Source organism: Grammomys surdaster, unplaced genomic scaffold, assembly GCF_004785775.1.
Source record: "Grammomys surdaster isolate TR1022 unplaced genomic scaffold, NIH_TR_1.0 136, whole genome shotgun sequence".
NCBI classification, from domain to species: domain Eukaryota; kingdom Metazoa; phylum Chordata; class Mammalia; order Rodentia; family Muridae; genus Grammomys; species Grammomys surdaster.
The window spans coordinates 15202764-15229511 of record NW_021604594.1 but is presented as its reverse complement, the minus strand read 5'-3'; the positions used below and the strand labels follow the sequence as shown (position 1 = coordinate 15229511).

At 38.6% G+C, this 26748-nt stretch overlaps 1 protein-coding gene across 2 annotated transcripts in view; it reads right to left on the bottom strand.

Moving 5' to 3' along the window:
- Nucleotides 1-26748, bottom strand: part of Abcb11 (ATP binding cassette subfamily B member 11) — a 106376-nt gene that overhangs the window by 20495 nt on the left and 59133 nt on the right. For both annotated transcript variants that reach the window (XM_028762874.1, XM_028762875.1), the window contains exons 18-21: nucleotides 17897-17996; nucleotides 13974-14135; nucleotides 1051-1155; nucleotides 801-962 (exon numbers count right to left, since the gene is read on the bottom strand). In XM_028762874.1, coding sequence (XP_028618707.1) covers nucleotides 801-962; nucleotides 1051-1155; nucleotides 13974-14135; nucleotides 17897-17996 — 529 coding nt within the window. The remainder of the gene's footprint in view (nucleotides 1-800; nucleotides 963-1050; nucleotides 1156-13973; nucleotides 14136-17896; nucleotides 17997-26748) is intronic.

The following is a 26748-nucleotide window of genomic DNA, read 5'->3' as shown; positions in this document are numbered from 1 at the left end:
GAGAGAGAGAGAGAGAGAGAGAGAGAGAGAGAGAGAGAGAGAGAGAGAGAATGTGTAGACAGTAACCATCTCTTCCCTATTTCCCAAGGAGGATCTTTCTAAGATTGCAAGGTTGCTCACAACATAATCTGGTGCTCAAGGGAAGACGTTTCCACACACCTTTTCCTTCCACTTCTAGGGACCACATGTGAGGCTGGTGAAATCTAACCTCCTGAGTCTTAGAAACGTCTGAGAAAACATCTCAGTTGCTAGACTCAGAAGATGAAACCCCCAATCCTAGCAGATTCATGTGTGTCTTAACACTAATTCTAGGTATGCCCAAGGGACACTGTTGTGTCCTTTACAAGGCTCTAGGTTATCCCAACCTCACCAGTTCTCATTCCGGAGGAAACATGGGTTATTCTCAGAGTGTTCTACAGTACGAACAACTATATAATATACCCCTGTTCCCCACCCATACATCCTATGGCTAAATGTGTTTCTCTAAAATTTATATTGAAATCTAATTCCCCACTGGAGCAGTATTAGTGTTAGAGACTTTGGGCATGCTTAGATTATATAACTGTCTTCCCAAGTGGGGTTAATAAAACCGGAGTAAAAGAAGGTGGCAGCAGCACCTCTAACCTTTGGCTACAGGAAGATGGAACACAAAGGTGCCATCTTTGAGTCATACCCTTACCAGACATAACCTACTCCTGTATTGATCTTAAACATGCCAACCTACTGCTATTTGTAAATTGCTTCATCTAAGATGTTTTGTTACAGCATCCCAAATGGACAAAGACACTCCCAAGGCTTACCCCTTGAACTTGGGAAGCATCTGTAGCAAGCCTAGTTGTCAGTACTCCAGGATTATTTTTGAGGTCATCGAACCAGCCGATCTCTTGTCCTAACATTGCCTTGAAACCAAATTTGCGCAGCCTCTTTGTGAGGAGCTCTCCAGATTTGGCAAAAGTGTAACCCTAAAAACATAAAGAAGGAGTCTTTGGTGAGACTTTTACCTGAAAATGGGGGTCCAGAGGCAAATCACTTAATGAAAAATAAAATTACCTGCAGAAATTGTGTGAAAATGGATACACAGCCCAGGATGACAAAGAATAAGCACATGTTGTAAATCTCTGACCTTTGTTTTTCTTTATCGATGACTGAAAACATCTTTGAAAGATAATAAGTAGGGAAGAAAGCTTGTTATTATAAACAACAACAAAATAAATCTCTTGAATATGTTAAATTAAAGAAATTTTCACATTTGTTCAATCCTATAGAACGTCAGTAAGAGTGAACTTCAACATTAATATAAAGACAGAGGATCATCATGTGTCAGTGCAGAGCATCAGCTGTACCGAATGGGGCACTCCAGTCAGGGATGCCGATGATGGAGGGAGTCAAAGAAGCTGATGAGGGAGAGAAGGAAAGATGCTAATGAGGGAGGAGGCAAGGAGTACATGGGAAATCTCTGGAACTCCCTCTTAATTTTGCTGTAAAACTAACACTGTCTGTTCAAAAACACTTTTAAAATGGCTTCACTTTAAACACACTAGTTTCCAAACCAAAGTTAGTGATAAAGATTATGATACATTTTTAATTGTCTTTGTGGCAGAGTTCCTGGAAGATTTAAACCAATGGCAACAATTACAGAAGCTGCCTCTGTACACACACACACACACACACACACACACACACACACATCACTAAGTTGGTTTGATTTAAGCAGTGGTGTTGGCTTTTCCTCTGACATAGATGAAAAATGAAGAAAGAAAGTATGGCCATATCATAGTTATCCTTTAAGAAGTAAGGGAGCAAAGAGAGGAGAAGGAAGAGAGGGAGGAAAAGGAGGAAGAGGGATAGAAAGACATTATTGAGAACTTGAGAATACCAGTCTTCAGGAAAACATGGTTATTATTTTGACTCTTACTTTGCTCAACTAATGGACACAATAAAGATGATTTTTTTAAACTCATGAAACTCATCCTGTGCTTTATTATATGTATGTATAGTGTACTACATGTATAGTCTTACACATATAAATTAGTTTATAAATATATATATATATAATCAACCATCTATTGCACAATGGACTGTCCTTAGCCTAGGAAAGAAAAGAAAGTGAAATCTGATCCTGCTGCTGTTATCCTATAGGAAACTGAAACTCTTCTTTCCTTAAAAGGCCATGGACATTGTGACTAGAGTTTTTAAGGTTTATTTTGATTAGTAAATGATATTCTTAAATATGTGATGAATATACTGTCAGTTCCTTAAGCACCTAGCTGAGGAACAAGGTGTTGCAGTAAGAAAGCAGAGTAAACTGAGTGTCTTCTGGTGGCAAAGATCTTCAGTGAAATGGATTCTTGTCATAACAAAACCTTTGTAATTCAGACTAAACAACATAACTAAGAGAATTCTGGAAATGAATGGATTGGAGAGATGTATAATAAGTTCTTATTTATTCTCTCTCTGTCTTTCTCCATCTCTCCGTCAGTGTGTCTATCTGTGTGTGTGTGTGTGTGTGTGTGTGTGTGTGTGTGTGTGAATTAGCCATTTTGCCAGTGAGCTCTGAAGAGGATCGCGTCTGGTCCCCCTGCTCCTGGATTACATGTGTGAGTCACCAAGCGCATATGGATTTCATATGGATTCTGGGGATTGAAGTCACACTTGTACATTAGCATGGTAAACACTTTATTGACTCTAGTCTAACAGTTCTGAAATAATTTGAATAGCTAGAACAATGCCAGAATAGAGTGACTCAAAGAAAACCAAACACATATTTGCTGAATACCTACTATGTCCAAATAAATCTCAAAAACAATACGTAGAGTACTGCATTAGTAAAGCTTTTCTGTGAAACAAAACAGCATGTTTCTATTTTTTCCATGTGTCTTGTCTCTGACTCAAATATACATAGAAACAGAAAATACAGGTTTCAGGACACTCAATGTTTAATGAATAATAATGCTTGATGCCAGAATTAGATGTATTGAAAAAGGGAAACAAAACTGTCTCCCTTCACCATCAGGGCAAAGTTTACAAGCTTAATCAGTTTTGATTTTATTTTTCATCATCACACATCTTATAAAAAAAATCTATAATGCTTTGGCATTGATAGTTCAGTACTAGTCATTGTTTCTGCCTGATGTTTATGTAATCAAAGAGTTTTTGTTTGTTTGTTTAAATTCCAGGTCTTAAAGAACAGCTAAGGCAACTGTAATGACAGTTTTTAAACTGTATTATATAAAATGTGAAAAGGTAAAAATAAAAGTGAAAAAAACCTGTTCTGGATTGAGCATAAATTGCAAGCAGAGAAAAACAGAAACAGAAACAGAGAGAAACAAATACACACACACACACACACGGGAGGAGAAGAGGTTGGCTCTAGATTAATGAGATTTTACTGTTTCTAGGACAGTTTCTATAGCTTTTACACTTTCTAGAATATGGATTCTAAGACACCACAGTAATTCTTAACAGACTTGTGCAACCAACTAGTTCACAGAATTTACAGTTCAAGATACTAAAAAAATATATCTATACAGATATTCTTGAAACCTCAAAGTGTTATGCAGCAATGATCTCTCCCCCACAAAGACCACCTACTATACCTATGGGTTACAGATGAGTCCACCTAATTCTCATAGAAAACCAAGGTCACAAACATTTGTCTGAGTCCATTCATCTAAGTGTTATTTATGAAAAGGAAGTCCCCAGTTTCCAGCTTTTTTTTAAATTCTGAGTGTGCCCTTTGGCTTATGGCAGTATCTACATAGTCCAGACAGAGAAGCTGGCTAATGTGAAAATACACATGACTCTTTAGTTCAAGATTAAGCCTTTATCTTGATTGGATTAAGACTTTACCCATAGTCTTTTTGTCACAAAATCTTGTTCCATGAATTCTTTGTACATTCTTAGGTTTGAAAAGCAGTCCAATAGACTACCCATCCCTGGAACCCTGTGTTCTTAGACTGACTGTGACTCAGAAACACATCTTTCTTTATTTTTTTGTCATGGTAAAATTTGCATAAAGAGAAAAGCACCCAGGAAATTCTTGCTATGTGTCGGATATCAAATATGTGACTTAACCAATCTTAAATTAGGATTTCCTTAAAATTAGGATTCTCACAGGAACCCAGGAGTAGGTTTCTTGTTTCATATTAATGCAATGTACACAAATAATATAGAGACATAAAACTATCCCACAGCTGGCTGTTTCTTGTGCCTATGTTTTTCCAGCCTGCCACATTCGACTTGCAGTGGCTTGAACAGTTGACACATCTTCCCTTTGAAACAGACCCAGGGAAAGTAAAACTAATTCATTATATTTTTAGCTGTGTATGGAGGCTTAGGTAGGTTAGCCACCAGGTTTCTATTTGTGCACATTTAATGGGCACATGTGTGTTCTAATATGCCACACATTAATACAATACTCTTTAAGTGTGGCAGGATAAAAGCAGGGCGATTAGAAACAGACTCCTGAACCCCTGTGAGATGAAAGCATCATGAGTATGATGATGAGAGTATAATCATTATGCTAAGACAAATAGAAATAATCTTCCTTAGCCCAGGGAGATTCTGTGATTTCTTCAGCCTTCTTCCTCTTAGTGAATGTAACGCTGAGAACATTAATAATAAACCAGGGTTGGCTTCCAGCAACTAGATCCCACTTATGTTGCTGTAGAAACCCTCAATGAAAGTTTTATTGCCCAGTCTAACTCCATCCCAGTGTTAAATGGAAGAGTCCCAGGGTCACAGGAATGGAGTTTCTGTCACTAACAGAGAGGAACACAAGTTCAGCAGATAGTATCTGTGTAGTCCAGACCGAGTAGCTGGCCAATGTTAAAACCCACATGACTACCCATCCTTAGAAGCCCCTAATTCTTAGACTGTCTGGGGCTCAGAAACACATCTTCTTGCTTTGTCATTACTTTTCCTGATTTGGCCAATTCACAGTTCTAGAGCTAGAATATGCCTTCAAGGTCATCTTTGTCAACTTCCATTTTATAATTGAGGAAACTGAGTCCCAGAAAATGGGATAAAGTAACTCTAGGACATAAAGGACACGGCAAGGAAGTAGCAGAGCCAATTTTAGGGCAAAGGCCTCTTGGAACTGAAGAAACTTTCTAAAGGAGCTAACATAGTCTGAGGAACATTGAGTGAATATCTTCTTGGTTCCACTTTTGTTGAGGTCTAACAAGATTAGCAGGTCTAGACATTCCTCTCTCAGCATACTCAAAAGACTCAGCTTCCTGCTGCAGAGACACTTGTATATTCATGTTCAATGGCAGCTCTGTTTTAATAGTTAGGAAATAGATGTCCATGAACTGATGCCTAGGTAATGAAAAAGTGGTTCAGGCACACAATGGAATTTTACTCAGCTGTGGCACTCCCCCCCCCCCACGTAAGCTCAGAGTGCATCATAAGAGCTGCAGGATTAGAAGAAGTGTTATGAAATGCAGTCTTCTGAATACACATGGCCATTGCACTCATGGTCTCAAACAGCTGTGTTGACCTGAACAAATCAAGCTTGTCGACACTGAATATGGACTAGGGAGAGGCCCACAACATCTCATTTTAATTGATGAGGTATTGGTGCTTAATGTCTGTTGGAGAAGTGGAAGTAATTTTTTTTTAGTGTTATAGCTTCTGGTAAAGTTACCCAAGCTTCAGTAAACAGCCCCCGACTCCTGCTCACGTAAGCAACTGGAATTAAACTCAGTGGGTCCTTTAACAAAACATGAAAGTGAGAGGGGGTTTTCTTGGGAAGGAGTTCAAAGGGTATGGGGGGCAGGTAGACTAAAAGAGGGTAATGGGGAGGATATGACCATACTCTATTGTCTGTGTGTATGAATTTGTCAAAGAATAAATACTTTTAGAAAGAGAAAATCAGTGAAGAAGTCAAATTCTAGGTTTTCTTTATACCACAACATCTCAGTGTAGGCTTTTACATTTCATCTCTACTCTTTCTTCTAACATATGTTTATCTTGCTCAACAAGGTCCCACTCAGACCCTCTCTCTGCTGGAATGGCAACCAAAGAGGCAGGCTTGATCTTGTCCTCTATCCCAGACAAATACCAGAAGGATGGGCAGTAAACAAGCCATGGGTACATATTTGTTGACTGGTGGGTGATCTCTATTATCTTTCTGTCTAATCAGCATCTTCCTCACTTCCTGCAAACTTCACAGGGAAAGTACCAGAACTGTGATGCAGTGGTATCAAGTCCCCAGCATGATGTCTAAGGGAGGCCATCAGCAAATACTTGTTGGATAAATAAAAGAACATGTGCCCCTGCCTGGTCCTTTGGGCTGGAGCAGACACAGAGTTGGTCTGCTCCTGTCCTGTGGAGATACTGAATTCTGAGTCATCCTAGAAGAGCCACTGCACTCAGAGCAGCTGGTAAGAACTCCATCTCACTCCCTAAGCCCCAGAGATACATCTGGGAGCCAGGGACATTCAGGGCACAGCAGCTACCCAAACCCCGCCCCTCCGGAATTCCACTTCCCTTCCGCCCCTGTCTGGTCCTTTGGGCTGGAGCAGACACAGAGTCGGTCTGCTCCTGTCCTGTGGAGACACTGAATCCTGAGTCATTGAGGAGCCACTGCACTCAGAGCAGCTGAAACTGAATCCTGAGTCATCGAGGACCCACTGGACTCAGAGCAGCCGAGGAGCCACTGCACTCAGAGCAGGATTTCCAGATCCAAGAGGTGGCCTGAGTCCCAGGAGTTCTTCCACCCAGGAGATTAGGAGCATAAGACCACAGAGACATCTGGACTCCGAGGAACTCTGCTATAAGCAAGATAACTGGAAATACAGACTCCAGTCTTACACAGTGAGGGCAGGTACCACTAGAGTTACCCAGATGGCGAAAGGCAAGCGCAAGAACATAAGCAACAGAAACCAAAGTTTCTTGGCATCATCAGTACCCAGTTCTCCCAATATAGCAAGCCCTGAACACCCCATCACACCTGAAAAGCAGGATTCAGAATTAAAATCACTTCTCATGATGATGATAGAGGATTATAAGAAGGAATTAAGTAACTCCCTTAAAGAAAAACCGGAGAGTACAAGTAAACAGATAGAAGCCCTTAAAGAGGAATCACAGAAATCCCTTAAAGAAATGCAAGAAAGCACAAAGAAGGAATTAAACAAAAACATTCAGGATCTGAAACTGGAAATAGAAACAATAAAGAAAGTTCAAAGGGAGACAACCATGGAGATAGAAAACCTAAGAAAGAGATCAGGAGTCATAGACGCAAGCATCACCAACCGAATACAAGAGATAGAAGAGAGAATTTCAAATGCAGAAGATACGGTGGAAAATATTGACACAGTTGTCAAAGAAAATGCAAAATGCAAAAAACTCCTAACTCAAAACATCCAGGAAATCCAGGACACAATGAGAAGACCAAACCTAAGGATAATAGGTATAGATGAGAATGAAGATTCCCAACTTAAAGGGCCAGTAAATATCTTCAACAAAATTATTGAGGAAAACTTCCCTAACCTAAAGAACAAGATGCCCATAAACATACAAGAAGCCTACAGAACACCAAATAGACTAGGCCAGAAAAGAAATACCTCCCGTCACATAATAATCAAAACATCAGATGCACAAAACAAAGAAAAAAAATACTAAAAGCAGTAAGGGAAAAAGGTCAAGTAACATATAAAGGCAGACCTATAAGAATTACACCAGACTTCTCATCAGAGACTATAAAAGCCAGAAGAGCCTGGACTGACATCATACAGACCTTAAGAGAACACAATTGCCAGCCCAGATTACTATACCTAGCAAAACTCTCAATCACTATAGATGGTGAAACCAAGATATTCCATGACAAAACCAAATTTGCACAATATCTTCCCACAAACCCAGCACTTCAAAGGATAATTGATGGAAAACGCCAACACAAGGAGGGAAACTACAACCTAGAAAAAGCAAGGAAGTAATCTTCCAACAACCCCAAAAGAAAATAACTATACAAACATAACTTTACCTCTAATAACAAAAATAACAGGAAGCCACAATCATTTTTCCTTAATATCTCTTAACATCAATGGTCTCAATTCCCCAATAAAAAGACGCAGACTATCAGACTGGATACACAAACAAGACCCAGAATTTTGCTGCATACAAGAAACGCACCTCAGTGACAAAGACAGACACTACCTCAGAATAAAAGGGTGGAAAACAATTTTCCAAGCCAATGGTCCCAAGAAACAAGCTGGAGTAGCCATTCTAATATCAAATAAAATCGACTTTCATCCAAAATTAATCAAAAAAGATAAGGAAGGACACTTCATACTCATCAAAGGAAAAATCTACCAAGGTGAACTCTCAATTCTGAACATCTATGCTCCAAATGCAAGGGCACCTACATACATAAAAGAAACTTTACTAAAGCTCAAAACACACATTACACCTCACACAATAATAGTGGGGGATTCCAACACCCCACTGTCAGCAATGGACAGATCATGGGAACAGAAACTAAACCGAAACACTTTGACATTAACAGAAGTTATGAACCAAATGGACTTAACAGACATCTATAGAACATTTCATCCTAAAACAAAAGAATATACCTTTTTCTCAGCACCTCATGGTACCTTCTCCAAAATAGACCATATAATTGGTCACAAAACAACCCTCTACAGATACAAAAGATTGAAATAATCCCTTGCATCTTATCAGATCACCACGGACTAAGACTGATCTTTAATAATGACAAAACCAATGGAAAACCCACGTACACATGGAAACTGAACAACTCTCTACTCAATGATGACTTGCTCAAGGAAGAAATAAAGAAAGAAATTAAAGACTTTTTAGAATTCAATGAAAATGAGGACACATCATACCAAAACTTGTGGGACTCCATGAAGGCAGTGATAAGAGGAAAACTCATAGCTCTAAGTGCCTACAAAAAGAAACTGGAAAGAGCACACACTAACAAGTTGACTGCACAACTAAAAGCTCTAGAACAAAAAGAAGCAAATACACCCAGGAGGAGTAGAAGGCAGGAAATAATCAAACTCAGGGCTGAAATCAACCAAATAGAAACAGAAAGAACAATACAAAATATCAATAAAACCAGGAGCTGGTTCTTTGAGAAAATCAACAAGATAGATAAACCGTTAGCCAGATTAACCAGAGGGCACAGAGACAGTATCCAAATTAATAAAATCAGAACCTTTTCTGGGGAGACATAACAACAGAAACTGAAGAAATTAAAAAAATCATCAGATCCTACTACAAAGGCCTATACTCAACAAAACTGGAAAACCTGGATGAAATGGACAATTTCCTAGACAGATACCAGGTCCCAAAGTTAAACCAGGAGCAGATAAACCATCTAAATAGTCCCATAACCCCTCAGGAAATAGCAGCAGTCGTTAAAAGTCTCCCCACTAAAAAAAGCCCAGGACCAGATAGTTTTAGTGCTGAATTCTATCAGACCTTCAAGGAAGACCTAACACCAATTCTCTTCAAACTATTCCACAAAATAGAGACAGAAGGAACACTACCCAATTCGTTCTATGAAGCTACAATTACACTCATACCCAAACCCCACAAGGACCCGACAAAGAAAGAGAACTTCAGACCAATCTCCCTTATGAACATCGATGCAAAAATACTCAATAAAATTCTAGCAAACCGAATCCAAGACCACATCAAAACAATCATCCATCATGATCAAGTAGGTTTTATCCCAGGAATGCAGGGATGGTTCAATATTCGGAAATCCATCAATGTAATCCACTATATAAACAAACTTAAAGAAAAAAGCCACATGATCATCTCACTAGATGCTGAGAAGGCATTTGACAAAATTCAACATCCCTTCATGATAAAAGTCTTGGAAAGATCAGGAATTCAAGACCCCTACCTAAACATAGTAAAAGCAATTTACAGCAAACCAGTAGCCAACATCAAGCTAAATGGAGAGAAACTTGAAGCAATCCCACTAAGATCAGGGACTAGACAAGGCTGCCCACTCTCCCCCTACCTATTCAATATAGTACTGGAAGTCCTAGCCAGAGCAATTAGACAACAAAAAGAAGTCAAAGGGATACAAATAGGAAAGGAAGAAGTCAAAATATCGCTATTTGCAGATGATATGATAGTTTACTTAAGTGACCCCCAAACGTCCACCAGAGAACTCCTAAACCTGATAAACAACTTCAGCAAAGTGGCTGGTTATAAAATCAACTCAAACAAACCAGTAGCCTTCCTCTACATTAAAGATAAACAGACTGAAAAAGAAATTAGGGAAAAGACACCTTTCACAATAGTTGCAAATAATATAAAATACCTTGGTGTGAATCTAACCAAGCAAGTGAAAGACCTGTATGACAAGAACTTCAAGTCTCTGAAGAAAGAAATCGAAGAAGATCTCAGAAGATGGAAAGATCTCCCATGCTCATGGATTGGCAGGATTAATATAATAAAAATGGCCATCTTGCCAAAAGCAATCTACAGATACAATGCAATCCCCATTAAAATCCCAACTCAATTCTTCACAGAGTTAGAAAAGGAAATTCTCAAATTCATATGGAATAACAAAAAACCCAGGATAGCGAAAACTATTCTCAACAATAAAAGAACCTCTGGAGGAATCACCATTCCTGACCTCAAGCTGTACTACAGAGCAATAGTGATAAAAACTACCTGGTATTGGTACAGAGACAGGCAGGAAGATCAATGGAATAGAATTGAAGGCCCAGAAATGAACCCACACTCCTAAAGGAGCTAAAACTGTTCAGTGGAAAAAGGACAGCATTTTCAACAAATGGTGCTGGTTCAACTGGAGGACAACATGTAGAAGAATGAAAATTGATCCATTCTTATCCCCTTGTACAAAGCTCAAGTCTAAGTGGATAAAGGACCTCCACATAAAACCAGATACACTGAAACTAATAGAAGAGAAGGTGGGGAAGAGCCTTGAATACTTGGGCACAGGGGAAAAGTTCCTGAACAGAACTCCAATGGCATATGCTCTAAGATTAAGAATTGACAAATGGGACTTCATAAAATTGCAAAGTTTCTGTAAGGCAAAGGACACTGTCAATAGGACAAAATGACAACCAACAAATTGCGAAAAGATCTTTACCAATCCTTCATCTGATAGAGGGCTAACATCCAACATACACAAAGAACTCAAGAAATTAGACTCCAGACAACCAAATTACCCTATTAAAAAATGGGGTATAGAGCTTAACAAAGAATTTTCAAAGGAAGAAACTCGAATGGCTGAGAAGCACCTAAAGAAATGTTCAGCATCCTTAGTCGTCAGGGAAATGCAAATCAAAACAACCCTGAGATTCCATTTCACACCAGTCAGAATGGCTAAGATTAAAAACTCAGGTGATAGTAGATGCTGGCGAGGGTGTGGAGAAAGAGGAACACTCCTCCATTGTTGGTGGGACTGCAAGATGGTGCAACCACTTTGGAAATCAGTGTGGCGGTTCCTCAGAAAATTGGACATAGCATTACCTGAGGATCCAGCTATACCACTCCTAGGCATATACCCAGAAGATGCTCGAACATATAACAAGGACATATGCTCAACTATGTTCATAGCAGCCTTGTTTATAATAGCCAGGAGCTGGAAAGAACCCAGATGTCCTTCAACTGAGGAATGGATTCAAAAAATGTGGTATATTTACACAATGGAGTATTACTCAGCTATTAAAAACAATGAATTCGAGAGGTTCCTAGGTAAATGGATGTAACTAGAAATTATTATCCTGAGTGAGGTAAGCCAATCACAAAAGAACACACATGGTATTCACTCACTGATTATTGGATATTAGCCCAGAACCTTGAAATGCCCAAGATGCAACTCACAGGCCACATGAAGCCCATAAAGAAGGAAGACCAAGTGGGGGTGATTCGGTTCTTCTTAGAAGGAGCAACAAAATACTCAAGGGAGCAAATATGGAGACAAAGTGAGGGACAGAAACTGAAGGAGGGGCCGTTTCAAGACCACTCCACCTGAGTATCTATCCCATGTGCAATCACCAAAGGTAGAGGCTGATGTGGAAGTCAGGAAGTGCATGCTGATAAGAGCCTGATATGGATATCTCCTCAGAGGCCTTCAAGAGTCTGACATACTCAGAGGCAGATCTCACAACTAGCCATTGAACTGATCATGGGGTTCTCAATAGAGGAGTTAGAGTGAAGACTGAAGGAGAGCTGAAAGGATTTGTGGCATCATGAGGAGAGCAACAATACCAACCAACCACAGCTCCCAGGGTCTAAACCACCAGCCTGGGAGCACTTAGGGAGGGATCCAGTGCTTCAATTGAATATGTAAGAGTGGAGGGCCCTGCTGGGCATAGGTGGAAGAAGAGAACCTTGACCTCATGAAGGCTGGATGCCCCAGGGTGTGGGAATTTTGAGGGTGGGGAGGTGGGAGTGGGGGGGGGTAGATAGAAGTTACATCCACAGAGAAGAAGGAGGAGGGGTGAGGGGATTGGGGGTTCCTGGGTGGGTGGGGGATGGGGTAAGGGGACAACATAGGAAATGTAAATAAAACATCCAATAAAAAAAAAAGAAATAAAGAAAGAAATAAAGAAAGAATACTGAACACATTAAAAAAAAAGAACATGTGTTTATATTTGGATGCTGTACCTACTAGAAAACAAAAAAGTATACATTAGTTATTTTAAAAGATTTCAGCATGAAAGGTTGTGGCATCATGTAACCAGAAACTCAGTTATCTAGAGCTATGTTTCCAATTGCCTGATGTCCTGAAAGCGATGTGACTAAAAATGGCTGGAAGTGTTTCTACCTGGATGATTCTACTGCTGGATTATTCATATCTTTCTACACAAGTCTCAATGATGGGGGCAGTTTATTTTTTGTGGTCCTAGTTTCTACCAGAGAGGTGAGAAGGAAGGGATGTAGAGAAAGAAACAAAAATGTGAGTTTTTCAAAGTATTACTCTGGCGATGTGGTGTGCTGGCAAGCCCTTGAGAAAGTTAACAATGTCTTTATGGGTGTGGCTGTTCTTTTTGGGTGAACTCACCATGTGTGTAGGGGTGTGTGTGTGTGTGTCTGTGTGTGTGTGTGTGTGTCTGTGTGTGTGTAAGAGAGATCTGTAAAAATACAATAGCCTTTTAATGACTAAATGTATGGTAATAAGGTATAAACAGAGCCTGTCTCTACATAACACTAGCTGGGTGTGAATCCCAAGTCCACCACATGCTCCTTCCCCTGAATTCTCTGAGCCTTATTTTCCTTCTCTATAAAATGGCAATGAGAGAAACCTGGGCATCCAGTGATTATTAGGAAAGATAATGAACATAACATGTTTGGATGATGCCCAGTGAGTGTTATCTCTCGTCACCATAGCAATTGTCAGATGGAAAATAGTAAAACTCCAAGGAAGTGAAAAAGAACATGAGCTTATTCTTTCTCCCAGCTGTATCTTTACTTCTTTTGGTTTTTTTCCTCAGTCCTTCCCATGACCCTGGATGAATGCAGTCAGAAGCAGAGCAGACACTTGCCCATGGACACTATCACCAGCTCCTTACGTCAAGCTATGCACCCCAGCGATCCAGCAAGATCAAAAATCTCCTGAAAATCCTTTTGTATTATTATTCAACCAATGTTTTTTCATACAGGAAGCCATTCCTCTTGCAACCCCAATCTGTAGCCATATTTATTTATTCTCCATAGTGCAATGACTGTAAGCCCTTGGCAGCCTCAAATAAGGTATGTTCAACATCACCTTTTCATTTTCTCTATGATGGAGATTCTACGAACTGTTCATCTTTTAGAGCTGAGGGTGGGGTACAGGGGTGGGCAGGAGAACTAGCCAAAAAAAAAAAAAAGCCAAGCAAACAAGCTGCCTAGTGTGTTTAAAGAAAAGAGGTATTAGATTAGACACAGTACTAGCCAATGGTTTAAAAACAAAACAACAACAACAAAACAGAATTACAAACAGAATAAAGTTAGTCTAGTTGCTTGCTTACCCCAAGGATCTGGCTGAATAAAAGGCAGTAGATGGGTGTGACTGCCCCATTAACGGCTGCACACAAAGCTCCAACCAGCATGTAGTGCCATTCTGGAATGTTGAATTTTAGAATCCTCCTAACTGGAGCGGGTTCAACTTCTTCCACAAGCTCGTCATTGTCCTTAGGGAAATAGAGTTAGTTACCAAACATATCTATACCCTTTGGTGATCCCAGAGTAAGAATCACAGGCTGGTGATAATGGTTACACACCGGTTAGGGGTGACTTCAGAGACGCATGAGATGTGGTGACTTGTTACTGGTATTTCTTGGGACTTTGCCCTGCCTGGCTGGGGCAGGACTGTTCCCTAAATGGTGGGTAGGTAATGCTCATAATGGCATCTAGATTAACTCTCAAGCAGGAGGATTTGTGTTGTCTCTTTGAAAATAACTCATTTAAAAAATAACACTGCTATGTGTATTTACACATTGAAAACTTGAGGAGGTTTCAAGGTATGTTTTTAAAAACATATCAAGCAAGATTCTCTAAGCTAGTAACTAGTGGATGTTCTGGGACAGGCCAGTGTAACTGAGACGTTTAATTCACAGTGACCTTGCCCATAGAGTCCTCTCCTATAACACAATTTACTTCAAGGTGGTGTTATCTGGCCCTCTTCGGATCTCCGTGTGGAAACTGGGAATTGAACGGGAGAGCCAATACAAAGATGTGGGTACTGTCACAGCTCTGAGTGGGTACTGTGACCCCTCTGAATAGCTCTCAGTATTTATCTCTGACTCAGGTGACTCTGCCCACACCCTTGGGACTATGTTGGACTATCTAGATGACTTTCAATATGGCAAAATTGCCCTCTGAAGGTCTTGATAGTCCAGATCTGGTCGCTCGCAGACTCATAAATGTCAGGCTAACATTCTCTGAATTCTACATGTTCCCTGATGAGGCTACTACCCCAAAGGTAACTATTCAGAGCCTAACAAGATGGAACCTTTCCTGGTTTTTGTGTAGCAAAGTGTCACTAACCTTAAGCAATGAGACATTTAAGGGAAATATGAAATTTTTTTGCCCTGTAGTTTTCATATCAGGACAAATTAATAAACAAAAATAGTCAGCTTGAATAATTTTGTCATCAGCCACTAAAAAAGAGAAAAAAATTATCTTAAAGAAAGCTATATTCTACTGTCCTAAAACAACCTGAGTGGTACAGAAAGCCTATCCTCAGATAGTGGATTATTTTATTAAATTTTATTTGTTATATCTAAATGAGCAGCAGAGAAATAAAATGTGTATTGTAAATGCATATATATATATATATATATATATATGCAAATGTGTGTGTGTGTGTGTGTGTAACTAAAGTTATTCTAGAAAATACAGTGGTCTCCTATCTACTGTATAGATGGTTCCATATTTGACAGTATTGTTCTAGTTTTTTTCTTTGATCTCTTGTGTGGGTCAGGGGGAGATCAGACTTCCTGGAATTTTGTCTCCTTCTTTCTATACTTTCTTATACAGGTTTCTGTATTCTAATAATAGGACTTTTCTACCTGGATAATAACTCTAAGATTTAATGATAAGGCAATATTTATGCTAAAAAAAGGCCAAGCTTTTTCAGACGAGCCAAGACTGACAGCCATTTTTATGAATCCTGTCTCTGTGCTATCTCTAAGATAGGACTTCATCACAAGTCAGCTGTGATGAAGCTACAAGATTCTAATATATTGCAACTTGACTTTATTTGTATATATTCTATCTTTTTTTTTTGGCTTATTGAAAAAGATTCATGGGTATTGGAGAGATGGCTCAGTGGTTAAGAACACTGACTACTCTTCCAGAGGTCTTGAGTTCAATTCCCAGCAACCACATTGTGGCTCACAACCATCTGTAATAGCATCTGATGCCCCCTTCTGGTGTGTCTGAAGAGAATGACAGTGTACTTCTATACATAAAATAAATAAATAATTCTTTTTTAAAGAAGGAAGGAAAGAAAGAGATTTATAAATATTAGAGACTGAAATTTCTACTCTTCATACTAAACTCAACCTGATAGGATATTTACTATCTCATCTCACTTATGGAAGCTAAAGATTCAGACGGCTTGGAGAAGGAGAACCAGCTTAGCTCTGTCATTAACTGATACCTTCAATGAGTCATCCCACCTAGAGTTTAGAAGGACAGACTCCTAACAAGCCTCAGCCCCTCTAAATGTTCTGTAAATACTCCGAGAGACCACAAGGTGGAGGTAATTGCTTTGTAGAAGTAGACTCTAGGAACACCACAGAGCCAGAGCAGAGCATTTCCTGGTCTACAGAAGATGACATCAGAATGAGAAAGAGCAGGAATTCAGCTTGACCTTGTAGACACAATTGTTAAGATACTTTGAAAAACTAAAACCAAGCCACACACTCTTATACAGAGCTCTTTAGGATTAAAAAATCCTATTAGTCAAGAAGAAAGCAAGCAATGGAAATTTCATTAGCCAAATTATATTATATTGTTTTCCTTTAATCTTTCTTCCACCAATACAGTTACTGTATACACAAGAAATCCCAGGGAAATGGCAGATCGTTTCCTTTTGGAGCTTGAACAACAGATCAGCTTCTCAACACCTTTTTGCCTGTTTTTCATTGTTATCTCCTTTACTAGGGAAAATATAAAATGGCATCTTTTAAAAGCTGTACCGAGCAACAGCCAAATTATCTTAAATTGTTTTCTTCCTAGTGCTATGAACATAAGTGAAACTATTAATTTTAGCCCCAAAAGAGGAGATGCACCTCTGATGGCAAGATGCAGGAAGGAGCCATCCTTACATCTTGTGTTTCCTAATTCTGATTCATCCTGAGAAAGAGGGCTGTAAGGTATTTACAGAAATGATTTATTCAACATTGAGACTTCTATTCAACCTCTGTTAGAACAAGACAGGAGAGAGTCTCAATGACCCATCTTTCACAAGGTCTTAAAAGGTATCATTCAAGAATTTGTCCCAAATTTCTCCTTTGTGAGCCAGTGTTTGTAAGGATGTCTTAGATTCGCAAGTTGGAATTTTATTAAGGACATTTTGAAATTACATCATGAATAATAGATGTATTTGTAATTAAACTATTCTTTGGCTTATTTGATTTGATACATGAAAGAATGTGAGCTTCATTTTAATCACAGAAACTCCATTTTTTTTTATTCCAGTTAAAACAAGCAAACAAAAACCGCTTGATACCCTGCTTAATACAGGCACTGGGCAAAGTACCTTTGGGAACTCAACACAGATATGAAGGGCCAGGAAGTCTAAGGAGCCTAAAATTTAATAAGAGAAGAGAGCATGGATTCCAAACTTAAGAGTTCCATGAAGGAGTTCAATGAACACCATGTAGGGGATCAAACGTGAGTACATCCAGGCTGAGGAATACTTGTGGTTTGATACATGTTCCCTTATAAGAAAGATAATGTCCCAAACAGCAGGATAGTGTACCTTTTGCAATTTAAAACTTGTGGCAATTTGCATAGGGTCTAGTCTTATCAAGTAACTTCATCAACTAAGAGAAAATTTTAAAGTGTGAGAAAAAATGATTTCCAGTATTGTTTAAAACTTTAAAAAGTTACCTCCATACAAGCAAATAATTTGCTTTGCATGTTTAAGAAACATATTACCTGTGCTTATTATAATTATCTATCTAAAAATTGGTAGGTATCCCTTAACAATTCAGTTTAATGTAATATATATTCTTCAAAGTAATTAAAAGAATTTGTGTTCTTTGCGGGGGAGGGGTATAAACTATAGAGTTTTCACCAGGTCTTAGTGTTCTCCTATTTGGTCTGACTTAGTAAGCCATTACCATATATCTAGGAAGCATGTATGCCTAAAGATAAATGAGACCCCTGGGAAAGATTTCTCCCATGCCCCAACCCCACCCCAGAACAAGGGGTATCTGACCTTGCTGTCTTCATAGGAGGATTTGTGATCAGCTGTAGCCAGTGGAGGTTCATGTGGCAGATGAGACAGCTGAGATTTGGAGCGTTGGCGGATGGAAGCTCTGGAAAACACAGCAAGACAGGACAGGCTTGCAGATGGCAAGCAGGTTGCAAAGGGGCTCAACTGGTATCCCAGTTTATATCACACATCGAATCAACAGAAGAGTTTGGTGGGTCACGTGACAACCAGGGCAAGGGAGCTTCCAACTTGAGTTTGATGAAGTTTATCTTGTGTCAGTGTGAGTTGGGAGGATTTCTCTTGACCCCAAGCTCTGTCACTAGTGGATCCAGATTCAGTGTGTAACCAGGGAGAGAGAGGATGGAATGACCAATGTTTCTCATTTACCTACTGAAAACAGCCCACGACTCAAATGTCTTCAGAGTCCACATGGTTCTGCTAGCCCCTACCATGGCAAAGGTGATGGTTGGGCACTTGTATTTCTTTCTGGATTAGGGTATAGTTTCTAGGTTCTCTGGGTGTCTCTATGTCTCTCTCCCCCTCTCCCTCTCTTTCTCCCTCTTTCTATCCTTCTCCCCTTTAGAGGTGATGTCACCTAGATATAAGTGAAATAACAGAAAGAAAAATAGGGTCCCCTGTGAGACAATCTCCAGGTTTTGTAGATCACATGACAACCAGGCCAAGGAGCTTCCAAGTTAGGTTGGGTGAAGCTTATTTCCAGGTGATGTACTGCTCACAGAAATGAATCAACAATCACCTTATTGAGACATACTTTAGCTTAATGCGTTTGTTCATTCAGCTTCAGTTTATTAGGTTCCTACCTTATGTAAAAATCCAATGTTAGGTGCTAGCAGAAACATAAAGACTAGCCATCTTTCCCAAGGAGTTTAAATTCTACAGGAGAATAACGCGTATAATCAAAGCTAGTGTGAAGAAAAGTCTGGTGGGCGCTGTTCGGAAGTTTTGAATAGGTAAAGCTGAGTTTTGAGGTCTTAGTTTGACATAGTACAAGGTAAGCAGAGAGATGGTAGAGGTGAGGGGAGCGTGTCAATTGTTCCAACTCTAGACAGAATGATTTCATTCCCCCTATTATGTGTATGCAGGGAAAATTAGACTAAAACAAATGCCAAGATGGTGTCTGTCACCATCCAGTCTTTCCAAGAAATCAGTAACATGTCAGCTTCATTATGCTAATCCCATACTGTATGAATGACCACCCTCTTAGTCACCTATGTTCAACATTATGCATTTGCAGAAAGTCGAAAGTCTTCTTTAATCTTTCACAACTCTTGCCACATCTCATTATGATCAAGCACAAAACCACTCTTGAAACCTGATTCCCTGTCCCCAACCTAACCTGAGATATTGAATTCATTCTCACTCACTCTGATATGTGGAGGTTACATAAGGAGTTATTTCTTTGGGTTAGGTAATGAATGCTAGGACATCTCTAGACTATGAAGAACAGGCTGTGTCACCTGAAGTGATTATGGAGTGTCATAGAGTGTATGTTATGAGTGAGACTCAAAATCATAGGTCTAATCAAATTCACAGCAATTGATACCAAGGTAGGAATATATAAGAAAGGAGAGAATGTCAATACTCAGTTGAGTACTCAACTTCTAGTTCTATACATAGGAAGACTTGTCTATGAGTTCCTTCAGATTTCTACTATCTTAACCTTGTACTTCCTAAATCTCCCTCTCTTCTTTTCCTCAAATTCCTCCACCTCTCTAGAATAGACTGTTATGAGACAGTAAGTCGGCTAGGCAAGGGCTCTGCCTCCCAGCTAGTGCTCAATCTGGTTTATCAGAAACCCTATGGTAAGATTCCATCACACTTCTGACCAGAACTTATACAACACTCTCTTTAAGAAATCCTTAGTCAAAAATTGTGTACTACTTCTCACAGCAAAGAAAAACAGCTAATTTGGAGAAATAAATGTTCTTTCTCTCTTTTTTCAACATTATTATTTAGAAAATTATTTTCTGTTGCCAACTAACTTGTTTTTGAACATAAAATATATTGCTGAAGAAAGACTCAGTTATTAGAAGACTACAGCCCAAGAAGCAAGATACAAATTAACATTTCATTTAGTCATCATCTAGGAGAAAATCCTGTCAGCACATACAATGAGATATTTTTAATAGAACTCCTTATTCAAAGTTATAAATCCTTCTCTGCATGAGGTTAATAGCTACTTTTTGAGTGCAGATTGTCTTTCTGGGTATTTTTTTTTTTTTAGTCCTAGTTATTAAAATGTAGAACTTGTGGGAAGTGTAGCCAAATAACAGATACTTGTGTGAAAATGGTTATTTGTTTCTCATCATAAACTACTTTAAACAGTCAGAATTTTCTTCTTAATAATAAATAAAACATTTTCTTGTTTGCTGACATGACCACAAGATACATGTTATTCTAACTCAAAAACAAAGAGAAGCACCCAGTCATTTTTGTGTTTAAGAAAAGTAGTCATCCTCAAGTTGTGATTCATGTATTTTATTCATGATTAAACATGCTGCTAGGATCAAACATGGTCCCACATGTCTATAAAATTTGCCTAATAATTCTAGTAATGTTTTTAAAGATTTATTTTTTTATTTATATGAGTACACTGCAGCTGTCTTCAGACACATACTAGAAGAGTGCATCGAATCACATTACAGATAGTTGTAAGACATCATGTGGTTGCTGGGAATTGAACTCAGGACCTCTGGAAGAGCAGTCAGTGCTCTTAACCACTGAGCCATCTCTCCAGCCCTCTAGTAATTTTTATATCTTATACTATATAGAGTAATTACTCTATATGTTTACTAATTACTCTATATACTACATAAAGTAATTCAAAGCTATTATTTTCCAGCTCAATAAAACTAACACTTCTTAAAATTTTTTCTTTTTCTTCAGTAGATTTTTCTCTAAAAACAAAACAAAACAAAATACCAAGTATGAGAATCTAGACCTATAAAGATAAAATACATTAGTGTAAAAAGATCTATGTTTGAAACACATAAAAATACTTTTCAGTAAATCATTCTTTGAAAATTAACAATAAATAAACTCACTTTGACTACATGAAGTTGTTATCAGAATGCTCTATTTTAAGCAACCTTAATTAACTTCCTTCAGGAAATGAGTAGCCATCTTTAATGAGCTAGTCCTATACTAAGTCTTTGCTTTCAGCAGTCTTGTATTTAATGTCTTAGAAATGGTAAGGCCAATGACAAAGAGATGTATCAACCATTACTTATTACTAGTTTTCTGATTGAAGCAGAAAAAGTCTTAACAATATTTTTTATGAAAACAGACAAATATTTCTGGACAGATTTTTTAATGCATAACTTTTAAGAAAATTTTAAATTTGTTTTTAGTTTTAGAATGTTCGCTTTCTAATTGGAAAAAGTTATGTTCATCACATGTTACTTAACCTTTTAATATATGGATAAATTGGCTGCATTAGCATGCACATTACCCCATATCCTTATCACTTTTCATAGTGACCTCAACATCTCCCTCAGCTATTGTCAAGTTTGATGCACGCTATTAATGTAGTTGTCGTGCTATATAGGTGATCTCTTCAACTTCTTCACGTGTAATCTAATTAGAATTAAGGCCCCATGGGGCTCGGGAGATGGCTTAGTGGTTAAGAGCACTGACTGCTCTGCCAGAGATCCTAAGTTCAATTCCCAGCAACCACACAGTGGCTCACAAGCATATGTAATGGAATCTGATGCCTTCTTCTAGTGTGTCTGAAGACAGCCACAGTGCATTCATATATGCTCATACACTTAAAACAGATAAGTAATCCTTTAAAAAAATAAGTCCCTTTTTATTGGATATTTTATTTATTTACAATACAGATGTCATTCCCTTTCTCCATTTCCCCTCCCTAGAACCCCCCATCCAATATCCCCTCTTCCTTTATGGTTTTATACCATTTTGATTACATGCATGTATTAAGGTCAGTTCTAGGTTTAGGGTCTAGCAATACAATAGATGTAAACAGTGTTCACTGTTTCTAAAGGCTTATCAGGATGATCAAAGTATCTGAGTCTACTTCCCTATCCTAGCCAAAGGTCATTTTCATGTCTGAAGCCTACTTCCTTGTTCTAGCCTAAAATTTAGATTCCTGTCTGAAATTACTTCTTTGTTCTAGACTAATATTTAGATTCCTGCCTGAGATTACTTCTTTGTTGTAGTCTACGATTTAGATTCTTACCTGAAATTACTTCTTTGTTCTAATCTAATATCAGATTCCTGCTTGAAGCCTACTTCCTTGTCCTTGGCCAATGTCATATTCCTGCCAAGAAGCTCATTTTCTTGTCCTTGGCCCATGTCAGCTTCTTTCTAAGCAGCCCCAAAGACTCTCTACCTCTCCCCCTTTTTTTATTTTGTTAATAAGACTAAACCTGTCTTAGGTTGTTCTGACAAGAATGCCTTCCTTACCCATCATGGAATGTGCATGCTCAAAAGCAATGCACTTATGTCTTAGGTAGGTAAGGCTCTGTGCAGAATCTTACCCGTCCTTGGCTTGCCAGCCTGTTAATTTAATAATTCTGTCTGGGGGTCCATTTTCAGGTTCAAGCTATGTACTTTGGCTGCCAACATATTGATGTTGTTAAAAATAAGTTTTAACACAATAGGCAGAAATGAAAGTATTCCCAGGACAAGAAGGGCTAGCCTGATCAAGCTATTTATGCCATTCCTGAGGTTTGACCAAAATGGAAATACTGACCTCGGGCCATGAATAATTTTATTGGCATTATCTGCAGCATCAAAGGTCAACAGAGCAGCATTCTTTAAATTCATAATCTCACATTGCAAAGTTAACACACCCAAAGAGGTGTTAGAATTATGCCAAATATCCTACAAGTGTCTTTAAACTTTTCTCTAATTATAATGACAATCATTGTGAATTTCAAAAGTAACACTACTCCAATGATATTTGTCATGACAGTTAGAATGGTTCCTAACTCTTGAACCCCGAACCTCCTTCAAATAATTTGAATGGGGTATAGAGCATCATTCATTGTCCCAAATACCTATATAAATACTTTTCTGTACTCAATATATTAGTAACATTTTTTTGCTAGATGGTTAACAAAAATAGTTGTCTTAATTCTTTGTGTCAATGCTATTGCAGAAGCAATAATGCTAGCAATTAATGGAAGTAAAGCTGTTATACCAGCAATAATCAAGCCTGCTGGGGGCTGGAGAGATGGCTCAGCGGTTAAGAGCACTGATTGCTCTTCTAGAGGTCCTGAGTTCAATTCCCAGCAACCACATGGTGGCTCACAACCATCCGTAATGGGATCCAATGCATTCTTCTGGTGTGTCTGAAGACAACTATTATGTACTCATATAAATAAAATAAATAAATTAAAAAAAAATAATAATCAAGTCTGCTACCCTCTTCCTTCTGCTTAAAGCCTAACTCACTTCTTCTAGCACTTTCAAGCTTTTTTTCAGAGAATCAAGGTTTTCTAATACTCAGGACAGTGAAAAAAAAGGCTGGTTGATAGACCCCTGTAACAGAAATGCCAGGTTTCAACACACTAACATATTTGGAAATTATACAGCCAATGCAACTTACAATAAATACTGTAGAAGAGACAAAACCAATTTTAGCTTGACAATTAAAAGAGCCTTAAAACATGCACTAACCCTTATTTGAAATCCAGATCCTGTCCAAACTTTATCTCTTGCTATCATAGCATCATAGCAAGCTACAGCTAACTTCCAAATATGTCTCTGGCAAAGTCTAGATCCAGTCTTCCAAAGTAGACTGTTGTTTTCCATATTGGATTGATTTCTAGACCAGTACATGATTGAGTCCTATTAGTTGGTCACCTTTAAGAAGAATACAAGAGACATAATTTCTCTTTTCAATTCTCTATCCCACAAGGTCTAAAATCTTGAGGCAAGGCAGCTTGCCCCATCTGGGATATAGTCAGGCAAAGGTGGGTCAGAAACATATGTCTGATACAGCTCCCCAGTCACCCTTGTCAGGGCACTCAGCAAGCTCACAGTTCAGCATAATTCTTTGTCTCAGCAACAGTATGTCTCACCAATCTTTTTAAAGTTCCATGGGCCTCTTCCACAATACCTTGTCCTTGAGGATTATATGAAATACCCGTAGTATATTGTTGACAAAAAGTCTCAACTGCTCGACAGTTGCCAGACCCATTATCTGTTTTTTAATTGGATATTTTATTTATTTACCTTTCAATAATATTTATTTACCTCTCCCATTTGCCACCCAAACCCCTTATTCCGTCCCCCTTCCTCCTATTTCTATGAGGGTATGCTCCCACCATCCTCCCATTCCCGCCTTTCTGCTCTCGAATTCCCCAACACTAGGGAATCCAAACTTTCAGGGATCAAGACCTTGCACTTCCACCGATGCCTGACAAGGCCACCCTCAACTACCTATACAGGTAGAGCCATGAGTCCCTCCCTTTGTGTTCTTAGGCTGGAGGTTTAGACCCTGGGAGCTCTGGTTGAGTATTTTGATACTTCTAAGAAGGATCAAAGCACCCATACTTTGGTCTTTCTTCTTCTTCTTGAGTTTCATGTGGTCTATGCATTGTATCTTAGGTATTGTGAGCTTTTGGGCTAATATCCACTTATCAGTGAGTGCATACCATGTGTGATCTTTTGTGATTGAGTTACCTCACTCAGGATGATATTTTCCAGTTCCATTTATTTGCCTAAGAATTTCATGAACTCATTGTTTTTAATAGCTGAGTAGTACTCCATTGTGTAAATGTACCACATTTTCTGTATCCATTCTTCTGTTGAAGGACATCTGGGTTCTTTCCAGCTTCTGGCTATCATAAATAAGGCTGCTATGAACATAGTGGAGCATGGGTCCCTGTTGTATGTTGAAACATCTTTTGAGTATATGCCCAGGAGTGGTATAGCTGCGTCCTCAGGCAATACTATGTTCAATTTTCTGAGGTACTGCCAGACTGCTTTCAGTGGTTGTATCAGCTTACAATCCCACCAACAATGGAGGAGCATTCCTCTTTCTCCACATCCTTGCCAACATCTACTGTCACCTGTGTTTTTGATCTGAGCCATTCTGACTGGTGTGAGATGGAATCTCAGAGTTGTTTTGATTTGCATTTCTCTGATGACTAAGGATGCTAAACACTTCTCTAGGTGCTTCTCGGCCATTCATGTTTCCTCAGTTGAGAATTCTTTGTTTAGCTCTGTACTCCATTTTTAATAGGGTTATTTGATTGTCTAGAGTCTAATTTCTTCAGTTCTTTGTATACCTTGGATATTAGCCCTCTATCAGATGTAGGATTGGTAAAGATCTTTTCCCAATCTGTTGGTTGCTGCTTTGTCCTATTGACTGTGTACTTTGCTTTACAAAAGCTTTGAAGTTTTATGAGGTCCCATCTGTCAATTCTTGACCTTAGAGCATAAGCCATTGGTGTTCTGTTCATGAACTTTTTCCCTGTGCCCATGTGTTCAAGGCTTTTACCCAGTTTCTCTTCTATTAGTTTCAGTGTGGCTGGTTTTCTGTGGAGGTCCTTGATCCACTTGGACTTGAGCTTTGTGCAAGGAGATAAGAATGGATCAATTTGCATTCTTCCACATGCTGACCTCCAGTTGAACCATCATCATTTGTTGAAAATGCTGTCTTTTTTCCACTGGATGGTTTTAGCTCCTTCGTCAAAGATCAAGTGACCATAGGTATGGGGGTTCATTTCTGGGTCTTCTATTCTATTCCATTGATCATCCTGCCTGTCTCTGTTCCAATACCATGCAGTTTTTTTTTTAATCACTATTGCTTTGTAGTACAGCTTGAAGTTGGGGATGATGATTCTCCCAGAAGTTCTTTTATTGCTGAGAGTAGTTTTCACGATCCTGGGTTTTTTGTTATTCCAAATGAATTTTAAGATTGCTCTTTCTATCTCTGTGAAGAATTGAGTGGGGATTTTGATGGGGATTGCACTAAATCTGTAGATTGCTCTCTGAAAGATAGCCATATTTACTATATTAATCCTTTCAATCCATGAGCATGGGAGACCTTTCCATCTTCTGAGATCTGCTTTGATTTTTTTTTTTTTTTTTTTAGGGACTTGAAGTTCTTGTCATCAGGTCTTTTAATTGCTTGGTTAGATTCACATCAAGGTATTTTATATTATTTGTGACTATTGTGAAGGATGTCATTTCCATAATTTCTTTCTCAGCCTGTTTATCTTTTGAGTAGAGGAAGGCTACTGATTTGTTTGAGTTGATTTTATATCCAGCCACTTTGCTAAAGTTGTTTATCAGGTTTAAGAGTTCTCTTGTGGAAGTTTTGGGGTCACTTAAGTATACTATCATATCATCTGCAAATAGTGAAATTTTGACTTCTTCTTTTCCAATTTGTATCCCTTTTACCTCCTTTTGTTGCCTAATTGCTCTGGCTAGGACTTCCAGTACTATATTGAATAGGTAGGGAGAGAGTGGGCAGTCTTGTTTAGTACCTGATTTTAGTGGGATTGCTTCAAGTTTCTCTCCATTTAGTTTGATGTTGGCTACTGGTTTGCTGTATATTGCTTTTACTATGTTTAGGTATGGGCCTTGGATTCCTGATCTTTCCAAGACTTTTATCATGAAGGTGTGTTGAATTTTGTCAAATGCTTTCTCAGCATCTAGTGATATGATCATGAGGATTTTTTTTTCTGTGAGTTTGTTTATATAGTGGATTACATTGACGGATTTCCATATATTGAACCAACCCTGCATTCTTTGGATAAAGCCTACTTGATCATGATGGATAATTGCTTTGTTGTGTTCTTGGATTTGATTTGTGAGAATTTTATTGAGTATTTTTGCCTTGATATTCATAAGGGAGA